Source organism: Phascolarctos cinereus, unplaced genomic scaffold (assembly GCF_003287225.1).
Source record: "Phascolarctos cinereus isolate Bilbo 61053 unplaced genomic scaffold, phaCin_HiC Scaffold_9;HRSCAF=440, whole genome shotgun sequence".
Lineage (NCBI taxonomy): Eukaryota > Metazoa > Chordata > Mammalia > Diprotodontia > Phascolarctidae > Phascolarctos > Phascolarctos cinereus.
The window spans coordinates 202,645,889-202,666,674 of NW_027556402.1; the positions used below are offsets into that span (position 1 = coordinate 202,645,889).

General features: G+C 45.9%; 1 protein-coding gene and 1 long non-coding RNA gene across 2 annotated transcripts in view; one reads left to right on the top strand and one right to left on the bottom strand.

The window, feature by feature from the left end:
• ADAM33 (ADAM metallopeptidase domain 33) overlaps positions 1 to 18,127 on the bottom strand; it is a 33,111-nt gene extending 14,984 nt beyond the window's left edge. Inside the window, 2 exon segments of the mRNA XM_021005409.2 lie at positions 3,221 to 3,300; positions 17,951 to 18,127. Coding sequence (XP_020861068.1) covers positions 3,221 to 3,300; positions 17,951 to 18,077 — 207 coding nt within the window. The 5' untranslated portion in view covers positions 18,078 to 18,127.
• On the top strand, positions 10,427 to 16,899 carry LOC144455155 (uncharacterized). The gene is made up of 2 exons (XR_013483864.1): positions 10,427 to 10,685; positions 11,191 to 16,899. It is a non-coding gene; the product is annotated as an uncharacterized LOC144455155 (long non-coding RNA).
• Positions 18,128 to 20,786: the final 2,659 nt, after the last annotated feature.

Genomic DNA, 20,786 nt, shown 5'->3' on the forward strand with positions numbered 1-20,786 from the left:
TTTGGTCTCTTGACTCGTTCTGTCCCAGTAGGTCTTTCTGTCTCTTTTCTCAGCCCCTTTTCTCCCCATCTCAGTCATTCCATTGGCTTCATTTCTGCCTCTCCCCTTTCCTAGGTCACACTTTCTTGTCTCCTAAGCCTAGTTCATGCCCAGTCTCTCAGTTCACATTTTTGTTACCCCCTCCTCCTCTGCCTTTTGTTCCATGGCGTCATCATTACCATCTGCACTTTGTCTGGGATGATCCTACCTGCCTCTGTCTGGCCCTTCATGGCCCCATTCTGGGCAGCCCTGGGCAAATTCCTTCTCTAGGACACAGCTCCATATCTATCCTGCTCTCCCCTGGGGGTGGGCACGTTCCTAAGGGGCAGCCTCTCCTCTCCTCTTTGTCTCCTTTCCCTTTCTCTACCCATCCTCTCTCCCAGACTGTCCAATTGCAAATCTCTGTCCCTTCCCTTTCCCTGTTTCTTCCCCTTGACTTTCCACCACTTGGTCTTCTCTCTCTTCCCCTCTCTGACTCCTTCTCCATCTTGGTCCCACTCCTGAATTTAGTGAGGAATTGGTTTTCACAGGGCTAAGTTCCATTAACGATAAGCAGAGTACTTGTATGGCATGGCCTCCCGTTTCATTATCTGCCTGGTACCCAGCCATCCTTGGCTTCCCATCACCTTTTGCTAGGTGTGTGGTTCTGACATGTACTCTAAGGGGCCACTGACAGAGAGAACAGTCGCATTACCCCAGGTAGTGAGACCCCCTCTAGAGGAAACTGAAATTAGAGAGGGGGAAAGGAAAGGAATAAACATCTATATAGTGTCTACTACATGACAGGCACTGTGCTAAGCACTTTATAAATACGATCTCATTTGTCCTCCTGACAGCCCTATGGGGTAGGTACTGTTATCATCCCCACTTTACAGCTGAGGAGCCTGAATACTACCTGCCTTTCCCATCTCAACCCCTACCCAAAGCTGGAAAGAGAGAGCATCACTCTTCTGACATTTAGAGATCACCCAGAGTCACAGAAAATCAAAGTTGAAAGGGGCCTTAGGGACCATCGTAGTCAACCCCGTCATTGAAACTGAGTCCTAGAGAGGAGAAAATACTTATTCAAGATCATGCAGTTAGAAAGGGCTTATCCAAGATCAGCCAGTAGAAGAGCCAGGATCTGAATAATGATGATGATGATGATGATGATAGCTAGTATTTATATGGTGCTCTAAAACTTCCAAAGCACTTTACAAATATTGCAATCCTCACAACAACACCAGGAGGTGAGTACTATTATTATCACCATTTTACAGATGAGGAAATTGAGGCAGATAGAGGTTAAGTGACTTGCCCGGGGTCACACAGCTAGTAAGTGTCTGAGGTCAGATTTGAACTGCAGGTCTAGCACTCTATCCACCAGATCACTGGCTGTCCTAGGGTGCTAAAGATCTAGGTTGCCATATTGGATCGTGGTGGAGGGTGCAGAGAGAGAAATATTTGACTCCCTAGAGACTAAGTTTTCCCCCTTGTAGAGGGATGAGCCCAGGTTAGCACTGTAATCAGGAGAACTGGAGAACTGTATAGGTCCCTAGGAAGGCAGAGGATCATAGGGGGTGGGGTGGGGGTGGGGGAGGAAGTTGTTGACTTGCTAAGAAGCCCAAGTTCCTGCTCCTTTCAAGGAGCCCTTGCACTCTAGGTCTGGTCCCTAAAAAGAGAGGGCAGGAAAGTTGCCTTGACTATTTGTCTCTCCACACTACCCTCTTCTCTCCCCTCTTTGAATTGATAGTCTGGTTCACTTCTTCTCTGGTCAGTAACAGTGGGGAGGAGATGCATCCTCATCATGAGAGGCAGATCTGAGACAAAGAGCGCTCAAGGAGACCCCCATTTGGTTTCCTAATTCTGTGTGTGAGTTGGGGTCAGGTCCCTCTCTGGGCCTCAGCTTCATCCTTTGTAAAATGCAGGGACTGAGCCAGCTGGTTTCTAAGGTCCAGTCTGGCTGTGATAGTCCATGAGGCTGGAGCCTCGGTAAAGAGTAAGAAGGAAGGCAGAAATCTGGTCCCTGTAAGCAGAGTAGGCGTTAATGTTGACAGACAAGCTGAGAAGGGAGGTCCCTGGGGATGGAAGGGCTGTGGGAACTGGCTAGGATGTGTGTAGAGAGATCCTCCTTGCATTGAAAGCAGGGCGGGACGATATTGGGAGCACAGAATAGGGGGTAAGGGGAGGGAGTTTGGGGGGAGCCAGGGTAAAATTCCTGGGAGTTTTGTTTGAGAGACTAAACATTCTCCTGCCCTAGAGGGGTATGTTGGGGTGGGGGGGTGCAGTGCAGCAGCCAGGGTCAGGGCTGGGCCGAGTTCCTGGAAGGGAAAGGAGGGGTGGTGGGTGGAAGAACCTGATCTGGCTGGGGGCTGGGGGGGGAGGCAGAGAAATGACTTCCATGTGTGTGCATCGGTGGCCCAGGATAACGAGATCCACATGTTTCTGGCTTGTTTGAATCCCTGCCCTTCTTGGCTCTAGCTCTCCTCCTGCTCAGCCTATAGAGACCAAGGTGTCGGTGACTCAGTTTCCCACCAGGGACCCTGCTCTGAGGTGGGGACAAATGACACTGAGCTAAACACCCCCAGGGGGAGATGAATAACTCTGAAGGAGGGACAAGTTTACAGTCCAGATGGGCACCCCCCTCCCCCCACACACATACACACAGCACTTTTGTCTGTAATGGTGCACGGTCTGGAGAACCAAGGAGATGGCAGAATTAGAGAAAATCCTGGGTAGTCAGATGGAAGACCTCAGGAAAACTGAGGAAGAAAGGGGGAAACTGAGACAGAGAAGGGGAAATAGAAGAAGAGGATGAGGAAAGCTAAGAGAAGCAAGGGTTTAGGAGCTCCCTAGGATACTGTGACAGAAGGTGAAGGACAGATGAGAGAAAAAGATATGAGAAGCAGAACAGAATCTGGGCCTTGCCCTCCCCACTGGGCATCACAGCATCTTGGCCTTGATGAATGCAGCATGCTGGGAACAGTGTAGAGACAGTCTTTTCAGGACTACATACGACAGCTGGAGCCCGGCAAGAGTGAAGGAAGTGATGGCTGTGGGCACAGTGCCCACCGAGGGCGAGAGAAGACAGCTGCTGCCCTCTTGGGCCCCCAAGAAATGTGGGCAGAAGTCATTCGAACCAGCTCCCTGTCTCCAAAATGGCTCCTTCGGGGAAAGGGGAGAACCCTGCTGTGGCACTGACCGTCTCTTCTGTGGTGATCTCCCGACGGCTCCGGCTGCCCAGCACCCAGTGGGGGGTGACTGGCTCTCCAAAGGGAAGTCCTGGGAGGGGGATACAGAGCAGAGGGTGAGGGGACATTCCTGAGAGATGACCAGGGCTTTGGGGAAAGTACAAAGGCCCATCTTGAAGCAAGAAGGATTGAGGTTTGATGCCAAGAAAGATTTCTGCACTGGAAGAAGGTGGCTGGGGAGAGGGGGAAGGGGGGGAGACCCAGAAAGAAAGGGAGTGTTGTATCATTCCTCTGTGTGTGTGTGTGTGTGTGTGTGTGTGTGATGAAAACAGGAGAAAGGTATAGAAAGAGGAGACAGAAAGAAATTAAGAAAAAAGGGGGGAAATACCGCGATCATTACCTATTGCCAGATTTTGTAAAAATGTGCTTAATTCATATTTGTTTCTTTGAATGAATGAATGAATGAATGAATGGAGTTTGAAAGAAGGGACAGTAGGCTCAGAGGCAGTGGGTGGCCTGCTTGAGCCCTCGGGGCTCTGGGATACTCCTCCCCACCCTTGGCTCTGGAGGAAGGCTAGCACAGGCCACTTGATGGACAGGAGAGGGAAGGAGAAGGAAGGGCCGAGGATCAACAAACATTCTTAGTCCCAATCTCTCCCTAAAGAGAAAACTGATCAACATTCCTGTTTCCAAGTCTTGGCCTGAGTCACAGAGATGTGGAGAGACACTATGAGGGAGAAAAATGCTGACTGAGACACTGGGGGAACAGGTACTGAACATCAGTCCCAGAAACAAGGAGATGCCAAGGAAGGAGGAGCTGATGAGACAGGGAGAGACAGAGGGAAAAGAGGAACAGAGATACTAGGAGACGGAGATACACACTCAGAGAAACAATCCCAGGCATGGGGGAATGAGAGAAGGAGACGGGGGAGGGTGAAGAGACTGAGAAAAGGAGAAGCTGAGAGAAAAGGAGAAGAGTCAGGGACAGACACACACAGAAAGAGAGACAGAGAGAGAGACAGAGAGAGAAGGAGAGACTGAGAAAGGGAGAAACTGAGAGAAAAGGAGAAGAGTCAGAGACAGAGGCAGACAGACAGACATACAGAAAGAGAGACAGAGATAGAGGAAGAGATTGAGAAAGGGAGAAATTGAGAGAAAAGGAGAGAGTCAGAGACAGAGACAGAGGCAGACAGACAGACAGACACACACACACACACACACACACACAGAAATTCACAAAGAAGGAAAGACAGAGACATGCAGAAATAAATATAGAGAGGTAAAGGGAGAAAAAGAGAAAAGTTGAAAGAGGCAGAAATGCCAAAAAGGACACAGAACCAGATAGGGACACCCCTGAAAGGGGAAGGGATTAGGAATGGAGGCCCAAAGGAAAGCATCCCTGACTGGGGATTTAGGCTATCCCCCTGCCTCCACACCACATTGTCCTTCCTCAGCCCCACCCAAGCCATCAAGTCCAGCCCTCCTCCACCATAAGCCTACCCATCCTCCCCAGGGGAAGCAGCTGCTGCTCCAGATGTGGGTGGGGGAGGAGTCTATATGGCTCTTAATTCCCTTTTGTGCCTCTCACTTCCCCTCCCCAAGTTGTTTATAGCCTAGGAGTCCATGTCATGATCTGAGAGAAAGAGGGGTTCAGGCCTAGACCCTCCCTCAGTTGGGGGGGGGGAAGGGGAAGAGAAGCAAGCTAAGAGGGCTCCTGGTGAGTCACAGGAGAAAGGAAGTTATTCACCAGGCCAAGACGCCTGGAATCTTCACCCTCTTTGGTTTCAGCCTCTCTAAATCCCACCAGCTAAACCTCTATTCATCTGAGGCCTCCCACTGACCCACAGAGCCTGAGGGGACCTCGAATGCCATGATGCCAGGCTGGCAGTCCAGTATCCAGCCTGAGACAAAGCTAGTAGAGCGGGGGGAGGGAAACAGAAGGGTATGGTAGAAAGACTCCCAAATTTGAGTCTTTGGCAGTATTTGACACTGTAGACCACGTTCTATTCTTATACACCCTCTTCTTTCTGGGTTTCCATGACACTGCCCTCTCTTGGCTCTCCTACATGTCTGACCACAATTCCTTAGTCTGCTTTGATGGCTAACTGTCCAGATCATAACTCCTTATCATGGCAGTGCCCTAAGACTCTGAGCCCTCTCCTCTCTGAGCTCTTACTTGGTGGCCCCATCACCAACCACTATTTCAATTATCATCTCTATGCAGACAACATTCACATCTATGTATCCGTTCTCCCTCTTGAGCTCCTGACTTTCATCACCAACTGCGTACTGGACATTTTGAACTGGATGTCCCAAAGGGATCTCCAACTCAACACAGCCAAAGCATTCACTCTTTTTTTTCCTTTTTCCTTTTATTTTTTTTTTTTTGGCTAGGCAATGGGGTTAAGTGACTTGCCCAGGGTCACACAGCTAGTAAGTTTCAAGTGTCTGAGACTGGATTTGAACTCAGGTCCCCCTAACTCCAGGGCCAGTGCTTTATCCACTGTGCCACCTAGCTGCCCCAATAGATCTGTACAAAATCCTGCATTTTTTTTTGTGAGGCAATTGGGATTAAATGACTTGCCTAGGGTCACACAGCTAGTAAGTGTCAAGTATCTGAGGTCACATTTGAACTCAGGTCCTCCTGACTCCGCCAGAGCTCTATCCACTGTGCCACCTAGTTGCCCCCAAAGCACTCACTCCTGAGGCAGCAAAGCATGCTGATGTCATTGTCTCCTGAGCCTCTAGCAATCTGTCCTCTGTCCCTCCAGGCACCTACAAGTGAGGTACAACATCTTCCATAGTGTCCCTATGACTACCAAGTCAAGAACCAAGTGTCTGGGTCCTGCAATAGAAGCAGGAGCAGACTCACTGAATTGTCCAGGAAAGTGTCCTAGTGACTAGAGCCTTCAGGATGCTGAACTAGGCCTAAAAATACCATATTGCCATGCCTAGAATCCTATCTGGTATATTAGACCATCTCTGGGTACTGAGCTCTAGAAGTGGCCTCCAGGAAGGATGGCATCTTGGCACCTACATGGTGACCTAAAGCTGGAAATGTCCATAGTTCCCAGAACCGCATTGCTTGGGCCACAGTCACTCAGATGGACTGACTTTCTTGAGGACTGGGGCAATCCTGGGAGGCTTTTTAGGAGGGAAAGTGGGGTTGAGAAAAGGGGCAGGAAAAAATGACTCTTGTCAGCCCTCAGTGGCTTGTTCAACCTTCTTCTCATCCCAGTTCTGTCACCCAGATGGCACCATCCCCCATAAATCTAGGAGGCTCCTGGAAAGTCCCCTACCTCCAGGAAGACTTCTCTGATTGCAAGGGTTGCTTCCCTCCCTCATGTCCAAGTAGAGTATTTGCCTCTTTATCTTCCCCTAGTTCTCTAGGGCACAAACCTCACAGCTCAAAACCGAGGGAAGGAGGGGAGATGCCCCACCCACCTTGGGCATGTGGGGTTGATTCAAACCAGGCTTCTTGGACAAAATAAACTCTGAGGTCGCCTCAGCTTATCTCCTCACATCAACGGCCTCATTCTCACACAGGAAACTCATAAAACTCCTGGGGCCGAGTCCAAGGCTCTGTGGCTGCTCCCTTCCCCCATAACTTCATCTCCTTAAAGGAGGAACTCAGAACAGGGCTCAGTCTGAAGCCCCTCCCCACCTACACCCCCAGTGTCTTTCAGCTCTCAGTATGTAGAGCAGAAAAGGAAATGGGGGGGGTGAGGATTGGCCTCAGCAAGACTGAGGCTCAGGTTTCCTGACCCCAGCTTCTCCTCAGCCTTCTCACTAAGCCCCCACCATTTCACTGAACCTTAGTGCCCTTAGAGAACCCCTATCCTTGTCATTGAGCCCAGCATCTCATTAAGTCCTTATCCACTTACCAAGCCCTTAGTCTCTTACTGAATCCCCACCCTCTCATTGACCCCTTATCCTCTCACGTAGATCCCTATTTCCCTCACTGATCCCTTGTTTCTACTCACTGAGCTATCATTTTAACCCCCAAAGGAGGGGCTATGATGGATAGGTGAATGGTGTAGGTGGAAGGGTAGGCCCTTTTTACTTTAGACTTAGACTATAACTAAGTCCTAACTGGTCCCTTGTATCTACTTTCTCCCCTCTGCAAAATACGCTGCACTAATTGGACTCAGTCACTCTCTAGCTCAAAATCATTCATTGGCTCCCCACTGCCCACCAAAGAAAGCAGAAAACCCTCATCCTGGGGGTCAAGAATCTCTACAGTCTCCTCTCTGCCTTTCTAGCCTTAATAAACACTGCTGTCCTTCATGCATTCTATGTTTCGAGCAAAGGAAATAACCCTTCATCTGCTGTTATGGTCCTACCCTCTTTTGTTTCAGTGCCTCTGCATCACCACCCCCCACACCATAATGAACTTCCCCCCTCACCCGAAATCTTGAATCTCCATCTGTTGAAATCTTTCACTTCCCCTAAGACTCTGCTCCCACCTCCTCTATGAAGGCAGCTCCAGGCACCCTCAGTGGTGGGTGTGTGTGTGTGTGTGTGGTGTGTGTGTGTGTGTGTGTGTGTGTTAGGGGGCAGAGGAGGAGAGGGAGTAAGGGTAAGTACACCCATTACATATGTCTTCAACAACAAGCATTTGGCACTGGAGAAACAAAAATGAAGCCATCCCTGATTTCCCCCCCACACACACACACACTTAGTCCTATCATATTCTACATCAGATCGTGCTAATTGGTTTCTAGCTCCTGTCGCTCTTATTTGGGTTTGTGTTCCTTGAAGGAAGAGCCTGTTTCTGATTTTGTATTCCAAGCCCTGAGCCCGTGGCTTTGCATGTGGTCCAGGGATGTGGATTTCACCAGCATAAGGGACCAAACTCATGCAGATCAGCTGCAAACTGTTCTCTGCATTATAGAGGCCGAGAGCTTCCCAGAGCTCAGAGCCATTAAGCAATTTGCCCCAGGTCACAGAGCCCAAAAGCATGGAAAGTGGGACTTGAATCCAGGTCTTTCTGACCTCAATTTCTTATCCATTATGTTTTTCACAATTAAAAAATGTCCAATTGAATCGGCTGAGGCTTCCCATCTCAGAGGTGTAAGGGGATGGGCCAAGCAGAAGATCCAGGAATGGGCACTGGGCATTTATAAAGAGGAATCAGGAGGAAGGGGAAGATGGAAAGATTTTGCTTGAGGAAGAGAAGGCTTAGTTGGGGTGAGGGGAACGTCTGCTGTCCCCCATCCAATCTGAAACAAGTAAAGGATGAGGCAGGGGAGAGGCCAGAGACTGGGAAGAACTCAATTCAATTCAACAAACATTTGAATCACAACAATGAGAATATAAAAATGGGAAATGCTGCAGCTCCCTTCTTAAAGAAGCTCCAATCAATCAAAAAGCTTTTATTAGATGCTTACTGTGTCTGTGCAAGGCATTGTGCTCGGCCCTGGGGGATACAAGGGCAAAAGCAGAGCTGTGCCTGCCCTCACCAGGGAGACAAGAGGACCAAAATGAGTCCATTTAGAAGGAACACAAAATGAATACAAGCCAATTGTGGGGGAGTGGGGAGAGGCTGCCGAGAGCTTCTAATCTGACAGGAGAGGGACCCAAGTATAATCCCAGGCAGAATGTGAGCAGGGCAAAGTGAGAATGTACCAGGAGAAAAGCCAAGCACAATAAGTAAGGAAGGAGACACAGCAGAGTCCAGGAAGAATGACAGAAGCAGAAGAGAAGCAGGTAGAACAAGATGGTTATAGGGACCTTACATCATTCCATTTACTGAGCACCTCTTCCATGCAGGAACCTGAGCTCCCACTCCTATCCTAAAGGCATTCTTGTTTTGATTATAATCTCTCCATGTTCAGCCCAAGAGGAGTCCCCAAGATCTCTGCTGCACTCTGCCCCCCTGGATAAAGAAGATTCAGGAAGCCCCCATACAGACAATACATGAGGCCTCAAGATGGACACAATGGTTATGCTGCTGCCTGGTAAGGAAAAGAGCCTCTCCACCTCTAACTCACTGTGGGACCTGTGATCCTGCCCCTCTGAGCCTCAGTTTTCCCCTCTATAAAATGGGTATATTGAACCCTGTATTCCCTGTATTCTCCTCTTGGAGATTGTATGAGAATCATGTGAGAGAATAGATGGAAAAGATGTGAGTGATTATTATTGTTATTATTATTTCATTATCATCTAACTCAGACTCAACACAATTGGAGCATGTAAAATGCATGGTGGATTAAAAAGAGCCCTAGACTGGGAGATCCAGAGCCCTGGATTCCAGTCCTACTTCTGCCCATAACAAATGAGTTGTGTAACCTTGGGCAGGGGCAGCCAGGTGGTAAAGTGGATAGAGTACCAGGACTGGAGGCAGGAAATTCAAATATGACCTAGCTGTGTGACCCTGGGCAAGTCACCTAATCCTGTTTGCCTCAGTTTCATCATCTGTAAAAGGAGCTGGAGAAGGAAATGGCAAACCACTCCGGTATCTTTGCCAAGTCACAAAGAGTAGGAAAGGACAGAAACAAGTGGGCAAGCCTCTTCTGTTCTCTTGGTCTCAATCTTCCTCTTTAAAATGGAGTTGAATTTGACTAGAACTTCTTAATCCAGGCTCACTAAGGGGTCCATGGATAGATTTCAGCCAGTCAGTCAATAAACATTTATTAAGCACTTACTGTGTGCCAGGAACTGTACTAAGAGCCAGGGTTACAAAAAAAAGGCAAAAAAGACAGTTCCTGTCCTCAAGGAGCTTACACCATGAACTTGGATGTGATTTTTATAATTTTAATAATAACAACAGCAACATTTTAATAATAATTTAAATTAATAATTAACCATGTATTTATTTCATAATGCTATACATTTTATTTTATGCCTTTAACAACATTATTCTGAAAAAGGGTCCATAGGCTTCACCATCCTGCCAAAGGGGTCTATGATGTATACTAAATAGTTAAGAACCTTTGGGTTAGAAGATTGCTAAGGTTCCTCTCAGCTCTGACATTCTGTGTTCTCTGATTCTATGTAGAGATGGACATTTTTATGACATTCACACATTCAGATTCGTCTTCAGATAAACAGGAACTGACACATTAAAATTCCCTAGGTAATACAAACCTGAAGAACCCTAGAGGCCTCACTACCTACTTTGAAACCACAATAGTCTCAATTTTACACACACTTCCCTCCTCTGCCCTCCGAAGTACATTGGGGGGAAAGGGGTGGGGTGCCAGGGAGGTGTGGGTAAGAGATACCAGGAAGGACTGAGCCCTTCTCCCACATGACTTTCCACCTCCAATGTCCACATCTGGCAGGAAGAGTCCGTCCCTCCCCTGATCCCTAGGGGCTTTTACTGAGCAGAGGAAAAAAGAAACATACAGAGAACCCAAGAGAGATGGGGAGACTCAGAGGGAGAAGAAGAAAACCTAAATAAAAATCCTAGAGGCCCATGGCAGAGAGACATCAGCCTCAACCAAGGAGAAATGACTAGCAAATTGAATGGAGGTAGGAGAAATGAGAATATAGACATCCAGGGCAATTCCAGTCACCTGAATCCCAATTCAGTGGGTCCCATTCCCATTCAGAAGAACTCAAACTTCCCTCCAAAAACCAAAGCCCAGAGAGAAAGAGAAGGCAGCAACTTCCCTGCAGCATTTTTCTGTCAGGAGGGGATTGAGGCCAGGCTCCAGAAATCCTGGGGGAGGAGGAGGGGAGTGTTGGGGATGTGGGAACTGTCTAAAATCGACCCCCTGAGCAATGACTTCATTCGATTCTCCTTGGGAAGTGACAGGAGGGAGGGAGGGAAGCCAGGAGAGGAAGGGGCATCCCCAGATCATTCCCAGGCTCCACCAAGGCCCTTGGGGCTCTCAGTCCTAACCCCTGACCCTCTCTCCCTCCCCCATCCGGTGGGGGGGGTGGAAATGAAGCTCTAGGAATGGGGGATGGGCTGACTATGGGGGAAGACCCTCAGGCCTGGACTTTCAGCACTAACCTCCTTACTCGTCTCTAGGCCTCCAGTCTTTCCTCTCCAATCCTGTCTGGACACGGCCAGAGTCATCTTCCTAATGCACAAATATGATCTTTTCTGTCCCCTGCTCAAAACTCTCATAGGGCAAACAGAATTATACATAAGATTTGTAATTTGTCCAAGGCCACACAAGAGAATAAGTGGCGGGGCTGAGATTCGAACCCAGGCCTCTGACTTCAAATCTAACCCATGTGATATGATACCCACACTGCCTCTGGCTCACACAGGAGTGGCACTTAAAGACATCTTGGGGATCATTTGCTGCAATCCCCTCTTCTTACTGAGGAGGTAGCTCAGTCCCAGAGAAGAGAAGGGAGTGACTCCCCCAAAATCACACAGATAGGATCACCAGGGGATCTACGTGCAAAACAGCTTCCATGGGACGCCATGCTGCCTCTGAGCCTCACTCTGCCTGGCTCTGCTACGGGATTAATGGGAGAAGACTTGGTCCTTGACCTTGGATAACACATAGCAAGGCCCCCCAAAAAGAAATAACAATGCAAGTTTTCACCACTAGACACATGGCCACAAGATTACATGGAGATCTCTTTCATCCAATCTCATTGCTTCAATTATCACCTTCATGCAACAAATAAAAATGAACATTTATTACATACTGCTACCTACAGAGCATTGTGCTGGGCACTGGACAGATTTGGGATATGGCACTTAACAAGAGTGGGGAGTTGTAGACCAGTGGTATCCAACTCAAATAGAACTTGTAGTTGCTAAACCTCACATAGGATTCCTACTTACTCATATTGACTTAGAAAAACACATATTAATATTATCTATGTTCTGTTGCATTTTTATTTATTTTGTTAACTATTTCTCAATTACATTTTAACCTAGTTCCTTTGTACTTGGGAGTGTTGCTAGCAGCATATTTGACACATTTGTTGCAGATAGCTCCCAAACTTCTATTTCTAGTCTCATGAGCTGTCTTATAAGCTCTAGTTCTCAATATTCAATTGGCTGCTGGATATCTCTAGTAGATATGGGTCTGGTAGACCTGTTAGACTCAAAGAGATCCCAAATTGAACCCATCAGCATCTCTCTTAGGTCTGCCCTTCCCCCAAATTTCTCTATTTTTGTTGAGAACACTAACATCCTCTTACTCACTCAGCCTCAACCCTTCAAAGGCATAATTCCTTCTTTCCCCATCAGCCTTCACTTCTCCTCTCCCCACCCCACCCCATCCAATTAGGAGCCAAGTCCTGTTCATTCTACTTTTACAATATTTTTTTTTAATCTGCCTCCTCTTCTCCACTCACAAATCTTCCTCCCTAGTTAAGTCTGCAATACCTCTTGCCTGGATGATTGCAATAATGTTCTAATTGGTTTCCTTGCCTCTCATGTCTACCATCTATTCTTCAAACATCTTTCAAAATGATCTCCCTAACATGCAGGTCTGACCAAAGTGGATTCTCTGCTTTAAAAAAAAAAAAAGATAACATACAAATATCTTAGCCTGGAATTCAAGGCTCTACACAATCTTACTTCAATCTATCTTTTAAAATATTTTTTAAAAATAAGTTGTAATGATGTTTTTTGGTTCTGTTTTTACATTGTGGTCATTTTTGTAAATGCTGTCCCCCTCCTCTTTCCTCTTGAAACTGAATCCTCTCTTGAAACAAAGAAAAACATTTAAGCAAAGACAACTGATAGAATAACCTCAACTGACAAACATTCTATCCCAGTAGTCTCCCTGAAATGAAAGAGTTATATTTCGTAATCTGCTCGTTGAGTGCATCATTGGTTTTTCGGTTACTAAGTCAAGCTTCCTTAGCGATTTTTTTCATTTACATTGTTGCATTTTTTGTATGTTGTTCTTTTTGTCCTCCTTACTTCCCTCTATATCAGCTCATAAAAATTTCCCCATATTTCTCTGAATTCTTCTATTTGACATTTCTTAAAGCTCAAAACCATTTCTTTGAATTCCTATGGTACACTTTTTTCAGCCATGTCCCAGTCAACAGGCAAACACTGTTTCCAGCCCTTTGTTTCCACAAAAGCGCTGAGCTGATTATTTGAGTATAAAAGGAAAATTTGCTTCTTTGACCTTGCTGGAGTATATGTCCAGTAGTGGAATCAAAGGGTATGAACATTTAGTCACTTTACATGGAACATTCTTTACTGTTATCCAGAAAAGTTGAAACAATTCACAGTTCTATCAATTGTATATTAGTAGGCCTGTCTTCCCCACAGACCCTCCAGCATTGATTGTCTGTGGAGGGTTTTTTTCTTTAAATAATATTTAACAATTTTCAGGGTGTGAAATGAAATCTCAGAACTGTTTTAATTTGAGTTAGCAATTTGGAGCATGTTTTATAAGGTCATTATAGTTTGCAATTCTTTTGAAAACTGTTTCTAATCTTTTGATCTCTCATCTACTGAGGAATGGCTCTTGGCCTGATAAATTTCCCTCTATATCAGGAATATCAGACTTTTATCAGTGACATTTGGTACAAAGATTTTTTTCCCACTCAATAGTTTCTCTTCTCAGTATATCTGCATTTATTTTCTTTTGAATCTATCTTACTAGTCTTATTTCACCCTATCCTATTCCCTTCAAACATTCTAACTTCTAATCAGCTAAAATCATTAGCTGTTCTGGATTTTGTCTTGCGCTCTCCTTTTGTGTGTTCCAAGACTATTCCACATGCTTAGAATAAGCTCCTTCCCATCTCTACCTATTGACATTATTCAGTTTCTTTGAAAGGCCCAGCTCAAAACTTCTGGGAAGCTTCCCTAATTTCCCCTTCTCTCTCTCCCTAGCCCCTAGCTAAAAATTCTCCCTCCTAAAATGTTCCAAAATACTTTGGGCCGTTCCAAAGTACTTATCGCATTCTAATCTGTATGATAATTATTGCTGTAGATACCTTGTCTCCTACCTCCAACCTCATTAGATAGAAAGCTCCCTGAGGGCAGGGACCATGCCTTAATTTGTATTTGTATCAAGAGTCCAGCAAGTAGGTACTTAAGAAATGACTGATAAATGAATGAACAAATAAAGAGAGAAACAGTGAGAGACAAAGTTGGAGTCAGATTCTAGAGGATGCTCAATGCTTGGTTAATAAAACTGGACTTTATTACCCTTACTCCAATCCTTCAAGGAATTCAAGTGAATCCTCATAGGGTTAAGATTTGATGAAAAAAAGATTATAGGACTTGGAATTGGAAGCGATATTAGAGATCTTCTAATCCAACCTCACTACTTTGCTCACTTCACTGGTACAGATCACAACCCAGTCATACCTTCTCAACTTGTGCTATGATTTTTGTCCATTTCCTCTCATAAATTCTTCATGGGGTGTCTGCCCAACAAGCTAGCGGCCTTTCTCTGGATCTTTTAAAATTCTGTGGGGTACCACTGTAACACTTAGGCTCTCCATCTGTTATCACTTACTATCTCCATAAGACTGGTCTCTCTCCTCCTCCACTCAGTGGTACTCTCAGGGGAATGTTTTGCACGACTTCCGGTATAAAAGTCACCTTTGGCAATATACTGCCACTCACTTATGCCCACCAGATGCCTCTCCCTGGCCTCTGAGTCACCTGCAATTTTAATTCTTTGAAGATTGTGCTATTCCATGATTTATAGTCACATAGCATCACCAGGAGAATATTGTTGAAAGGGTGAACTGATGTTGCCTGGAGCAGCTTAGGGTCACTGAAAGTACTCAGTAATTTCCCAAAACTGATTCATCCTGCCTTCCTACTCCATTTTGTGTCAATTATATTGTTCATCTGAAATACCTTTCCAAAGTACCATGTACTAATGGACTCAGTCATTATCCAACCTGCATGACATGATTTTGACAATAAGAATCCATTTGGTATTTCCTGTATGGATTGTTAAATTAATCTCTTTTGAGTGGTCATGGATCTAATTGAGGAGGCTTTCTAGGATACTAGGACTTGATATAATCTGCCCCAAATCATCTACCTGCAAACCAGATCATCTGGGGGACTTCACCATCTATAGGAAATCCTTCCATTTGGACTTTGCTTGACAAGATACTGACAGATGCCTTTGGTGATCATGTATTTCCCTGTTTTATGTTTTGCCATGGGTCGAAGTGAATAGAAGGTTGAACTGAGAGTGAGAAAGACTTTGAATCCTGTTTTGGACACTTACTAGCTGTGTGCCCATGTCACACCTCTCTCAGTCTCAGTTTCTTCATCTGTAAAATAAGGATTATAGTAACATCTACCTCACAGGATGGTTGTGAGGATCAAACGATATATATGGCACTTTGCAAATCTTAAAGGGTTACATAAACATTGGATAATTATTACTATCATTACTGTTATTATTAACAGTGGTACCCAGAAAGTCTTTGAACAAAGTATTCTCTGTTGCCTGTATCAGATGATTTTGACATATACATAAGAGACATCTTGTTCGAAATTTTCTTTTCTCTAGTGATTTATTCTCATCATTAATGACAGTGGAAAGACTATTGCATCCAATGAACTTTGTGGAAAAAAAGGAAATTGTATTCAAGAAGGTGTTGTAAAGGGTAGCTAAACCTAACCAAGTACACAGGAGGCAAAATCATTTTAAAAAGCAGCCAGGTATTGATTTTCAAGATAACTCAGAGGAGATTTCAAAACAAATGAGAAAATCACAGACAGTATTATTAATTACCCAAAGAAAATGAGCAAAAAGACATCAGCAACTATGGACATACGACAGCTTTTCCATTTCTATGAAATCTTTCTGAGAATGGTCCATGCACAAATCAAAATTATCATTGATAAAAATATGAGAAGGGAACTGGGTGATATTTTACAGATGATTTTTTTTACAATGGACCTCATTTTTTAAAAGTCATATAATTAACTGAGCCAGTTTGTTTAATGATGGTCAACTACCAAAAGGGGGGAAAAAGTATTTGACTCACTAGAGAAAAACCAGACTTAACGTACAGACCTTAGCAACCAGGTTTCTGTTTTTACCACTCCACTGAAACTGCTTTTTCTCAACTCACTCCTGAGCTACTAATTGACAAATGCAATTGGCCTTCTTCAGTCCTCTTACTGTTTATCTTCTCCCAGCTTTAAACACTGCTGACCACCACTTCCTGCTGAATATTTTCTATTCCCCTGGCTTCAGAAACAGCACATTCTCCTGGATTTCCTGACTAACTGCTCCCCTATCTCCTCAGCTGATTGCTTGTCCTTTTCTTTACCTTTACTCTGGGTGGGTTTTGCTCCATAGTTAGCATTCTTCTTTACTGTCTAAAGTCTCTCCCTGGGCTATCTCATTCTACTTCATACCTTCAATGATCATTTTTCTCTGTATTGATTCCCACATCTGTCTTCTGAACACCAGATCTGATTATTTAGCTCCACATGGAACATCTCTACCCAAATATCCCCCTAGCCTGGTATATCCCAAACTAAACATGTTATCTTTCTTCCCCAAAATTGTCATCCCCTAAACCTCCTCTTCCTTCTGCTATCACTATTTCTGTCTGGCATCATCATCATCTACCCAGTTTCCCAAGTTTGTAACCATGGTGTTACCTTAGACTCTTTCTTCTCCTTCACTTCTCCTATGCAATCAATTACCAAGGCCTTTTGAGTCCATTTCCACATCTCTCTCATCTACCTTCCCTGCCCCCCCATTTCCCCTGGTACCCCAATAAAGGACTTCATTACTTTGTCTCTGGGCCATTCTAATATCTTCCTAACAAGTAATCTTGCCACCAATCTATTTCCCAGAATATTCTCTTATCTCCACATCTAGTCACATCTTTCATTTACTGTTCTTTAACCTTAAGTGGGTCCTGGTAAAATTAATAATGTCTGGCATTTATCTGGCATTTTACATACATAATCTCATTGGAGCCAGAACACAACCCTTTAGGGTTAGATAATACAGGAATTAGTCTCCATTTTACACATGAAGCAACTAATGCTCTGTAAGGTTGAGTGGTTCTTCCTAACTGCAAGCCTACCCCTATTGTCACTACACCAGAAAGCCAAACAAGTACAACTTGACTTCCTTTGCTACATTCAAGAATCTCCACAGTCTGGTGGTATCCTATCTTTGCAGCTTTTGACATGTTTACTTTCCCTCCCAGTTTTCTGGGGCTAAGGCTCCTGTCTTATCTAACTTGTGTATCTCTAGGGGTAGTTCAATCAATATTTGTTCTATCCTGCAGAATTGTTCTGAGTCCTAAAGGCCCTCCCAACTCTGTCTGTCTTCGACTGCCCGGCGATCGAAGGTCCTTTCCCAGCTCAGACATTTCATGTTCTGTTTCTGAGGTCCTTTCCAGCTCCATTCTCTAAGTTGGCAGGGGAATCCCAGGCCCCGTCCCCAGAAGGTATTGATAGATTCTGCTTCCGACTAACTCGATTCACATACACAGATCTTAAATGTCTAAGATGGCAAATCTCAGCCTGAGTGACAGAGTCAGTCCCAGTGGCCAAGCCTCCGTCTCTCCTGGAGGCAACGGTTGGGGATTCACTTTGGTCCTGGAGCGCCCCTCTCCTTTCAACCCCACTGAGGTTCTCGCCCTTCTCCTGCCCTCCCAGGCCCCGGCCCCTATCCCCTCTGCCCCGCCGAATTCCCTTCCCCTACTTGGGATCCATTGGGGTCCCTCTCAAAGTGCAAAACTCCGCTCTAGCCCCAGCCACTGCTTACAGGACCAGGATGGTCTCCGGGCCCCCTTTTTCCTCCCCGGCTCTTGCATCCTCGATCCCTTCTGCCCGTAAGACCCTTCCTCACCTCTCGGCTCTCGGACCCGGGTCCCGGCCCCCAGCGGAAGGAGGAGGAGGAGGAGGAGGAGTCCCGGGGGCCAGCGGGCTGTCCCAGGGCCCGGCGAGCCCGAGGCCCCGTCCGAGCCCCAGCCCATGCCTGTCCAACTCCAACTCCTCGGCCCCCGCCTAAGTTGTCCCTACCCCCTTCGCTCCCCTCCAGCCGCCAGCCCCCGCCCCTTCTCCCTCTTCCCCCCCCTTTACATCCCGCCCCCCGGTCCAGGACTCCCGCCCCCTGCCCGCCTGCCCGCTAGCCCGCTGGGGCCCTTCCCTTTCTCCCCGCCCCTCCCTCCACCCCCACCACCCCCAGCCCAAAGCCCGCGACAGCCTCGAACCCCTAGCTGGCCCCGGCCCCTCTCCCTGTCCCTCCCTCTTTCTGCGGCTCTCCAACCCCGCCCCACCCAGTCTGGCCCGGTCCCCTGAATTAGGCCGAGCCCTGACCTACCCCAACAGCCCTCCTTTTTCACTGAGGTGGTGTGGGGAGGCGTGGTGGGAAGAGGGGGGCAAGAGGATTTATTCGTTACTGATATGGCTAGAAGCTAGAACTTAGGGTATCAAGACTTAAAGCAGAATAAGTTTCATGCAAAAGAGTTTTTCAGAATACAGGACATAGGAGTAAGGCCTGGATGGGACCTTGAATGTCAGGAGAAGGAAACTTAGAACACCTAAGTCCCTCCACGAAAGTCCTACTCCGAGGCCTCCTGTGTGGCATGAGTCAGATTTAGAGATGGAAGAGACCTTAGAGGCCATATAGTCCACCCCTTCTCCCATTTCACAGATGAGGAAACTGAGGCCAAGGAAATTTAAATGGCTTGCCCAAGACCATACAGGCAGTGAATGACCTCGAGCTGAACCCAGGTTGTCTGAATCCAGGACCAATATTCTTTACGCTGCACCACACTGTCTCTGGTGGTTGCTTTAGATGGTCCTACCACGATGGAAATACTTCAAAGGTGCTCCCAGTAACAGACTATGCCAGTCTCCATTCACTAAACTCCATGGGCTCCCCATTATCTCCAGGATCAAACATAAACTCCTCCCTATGCACACAGGTAAAGAGCAGCTAGGTATGGAAGTGGAGTCAGGAGGACCTGAGTCCAAATCTGACTTCAGATACTTATACACTGTGTGACCCAGGGCAAGTCACTTCAACCTGTTTGCCTCAGTTTCCTCATCTGTAAAATGAGCTAGAGAAGAAAATGGCAAACCACTCCAGTATCTTTGCCAAGAAAATCCCAAATGGGGTCATGGAGAGTTGGACATGACTGAACAACAATATGGCATGTAACTTTTCACAAATGGCTGCATCCTACTTTTCTTGGTCTAATACAAAGTATTCTCTTCCACTGTGGCCTAGCAAAACTGGCTTTTTTTTTTTTTTGGTTCTCACACAAGAAGCTCCATCTCCCAACTCCATGCCTTTGAACTGACTGTCCTCTGTGCCTAGAGAGTGCTCCCTGTCACCTTCTCTTAGAAGCTCTGTCTTCTTTCTAGATTCAGCTCATGAACAATGTTTTACATCAGGCCTCTCCTGGTTCCTCTCCTCCCTACTAGTTTCTTCCCCTCTACCAGTTACCTTGTTATCTGTTTTCATAGTGTCTTGCATTTGTACATGTTGTCTCTGCCTTATAATGGGAGTTCTTTGAGGGCAGGAATGATTTCATTTTGCCATCTCTAGAGCCTAGCAGAGGGACTGGCATATAGTACATACTTAAATGCTTGCTGATTGATTTCATATATCTGCTGAGGACCACTGTGAGTACAGAGATGCATATAGCCAGTAGAATGGTAGTTAGGCAAAGATCAATTTGGCCATGACAACACATGAAACAAAGAAAAGTACAAAAATGTTTCTTTGGCCTTTGCAGTCCTCTTCCTCTTTTGCAGAATGACAGAAAAGCAAGTGGGGGAGGAGAGGGAGAGCTAAGAATTACACAGTTTTTAGACCTTCTATAAGTATTAATTTGACTGTTGATATTTCCAAGTGTAAGATCTTGGTTCAATCTGCGGCAGTGATGAAAGCACCACCTGTGTCCCTCCGTGAGGTCTTCATTTTCTTGCCCAAAACTTCTAGTTAGAAGGTCTTCTAACATCCTTTCGCTGCAATATTTGTCCCCAATTGAAACACCAGAACCGATTAAACAAGTTTTAGAGGCTTTCTGCCAGGTCCTGGAAGCATGCCCCAAAAAGGAAAAAAAAAACCCCAACAACAACAAAGCTCTTTACATCTATAACCCATGGCATAGGACAGCACCCCCCCCCCTACACACACACATAAGGCTCCAGGCTCACATAGACAAAAGACCCAAGAGTATCATGTATACTCTTTGGCTAACTACCCTTATCCAGAACTTACTCTGGGAAAGTTTCCAATTACAATTCATAGGTTTCCATAGATGTGAGTCAAGGGGTTCCCAGCTCCTGTAAAAGCACTAATGGTAACATATACATATCAGGTAGAGAACAGTCTTTATTTCACCACAAAAAGACATGAAGAACTCAGAGAATACCATAAACAGATTTAGAAAGTCTTCCAATTAGTTCCTTTCAGTGGTTCCTTCTAAGGTTTCCACTGAGACAACACTGACATTTGGGTGATTCCCTAGCTGTCCCACAGGATCCTACATAGTTCTCTTAAGATGTATGCTGATCTGGTGATTTGGATTTCCCCAAGGAAAGCAAATACACTTAAGAATGCTAGATTGGCAACCTCCTTTGCATCAGACCTGCACTATCATTATAATAGTAAGGAATGGCAAAATCCATATTAATTCCCTCTGCCATGTTGTGGCTTTGCTTTCTTGTTG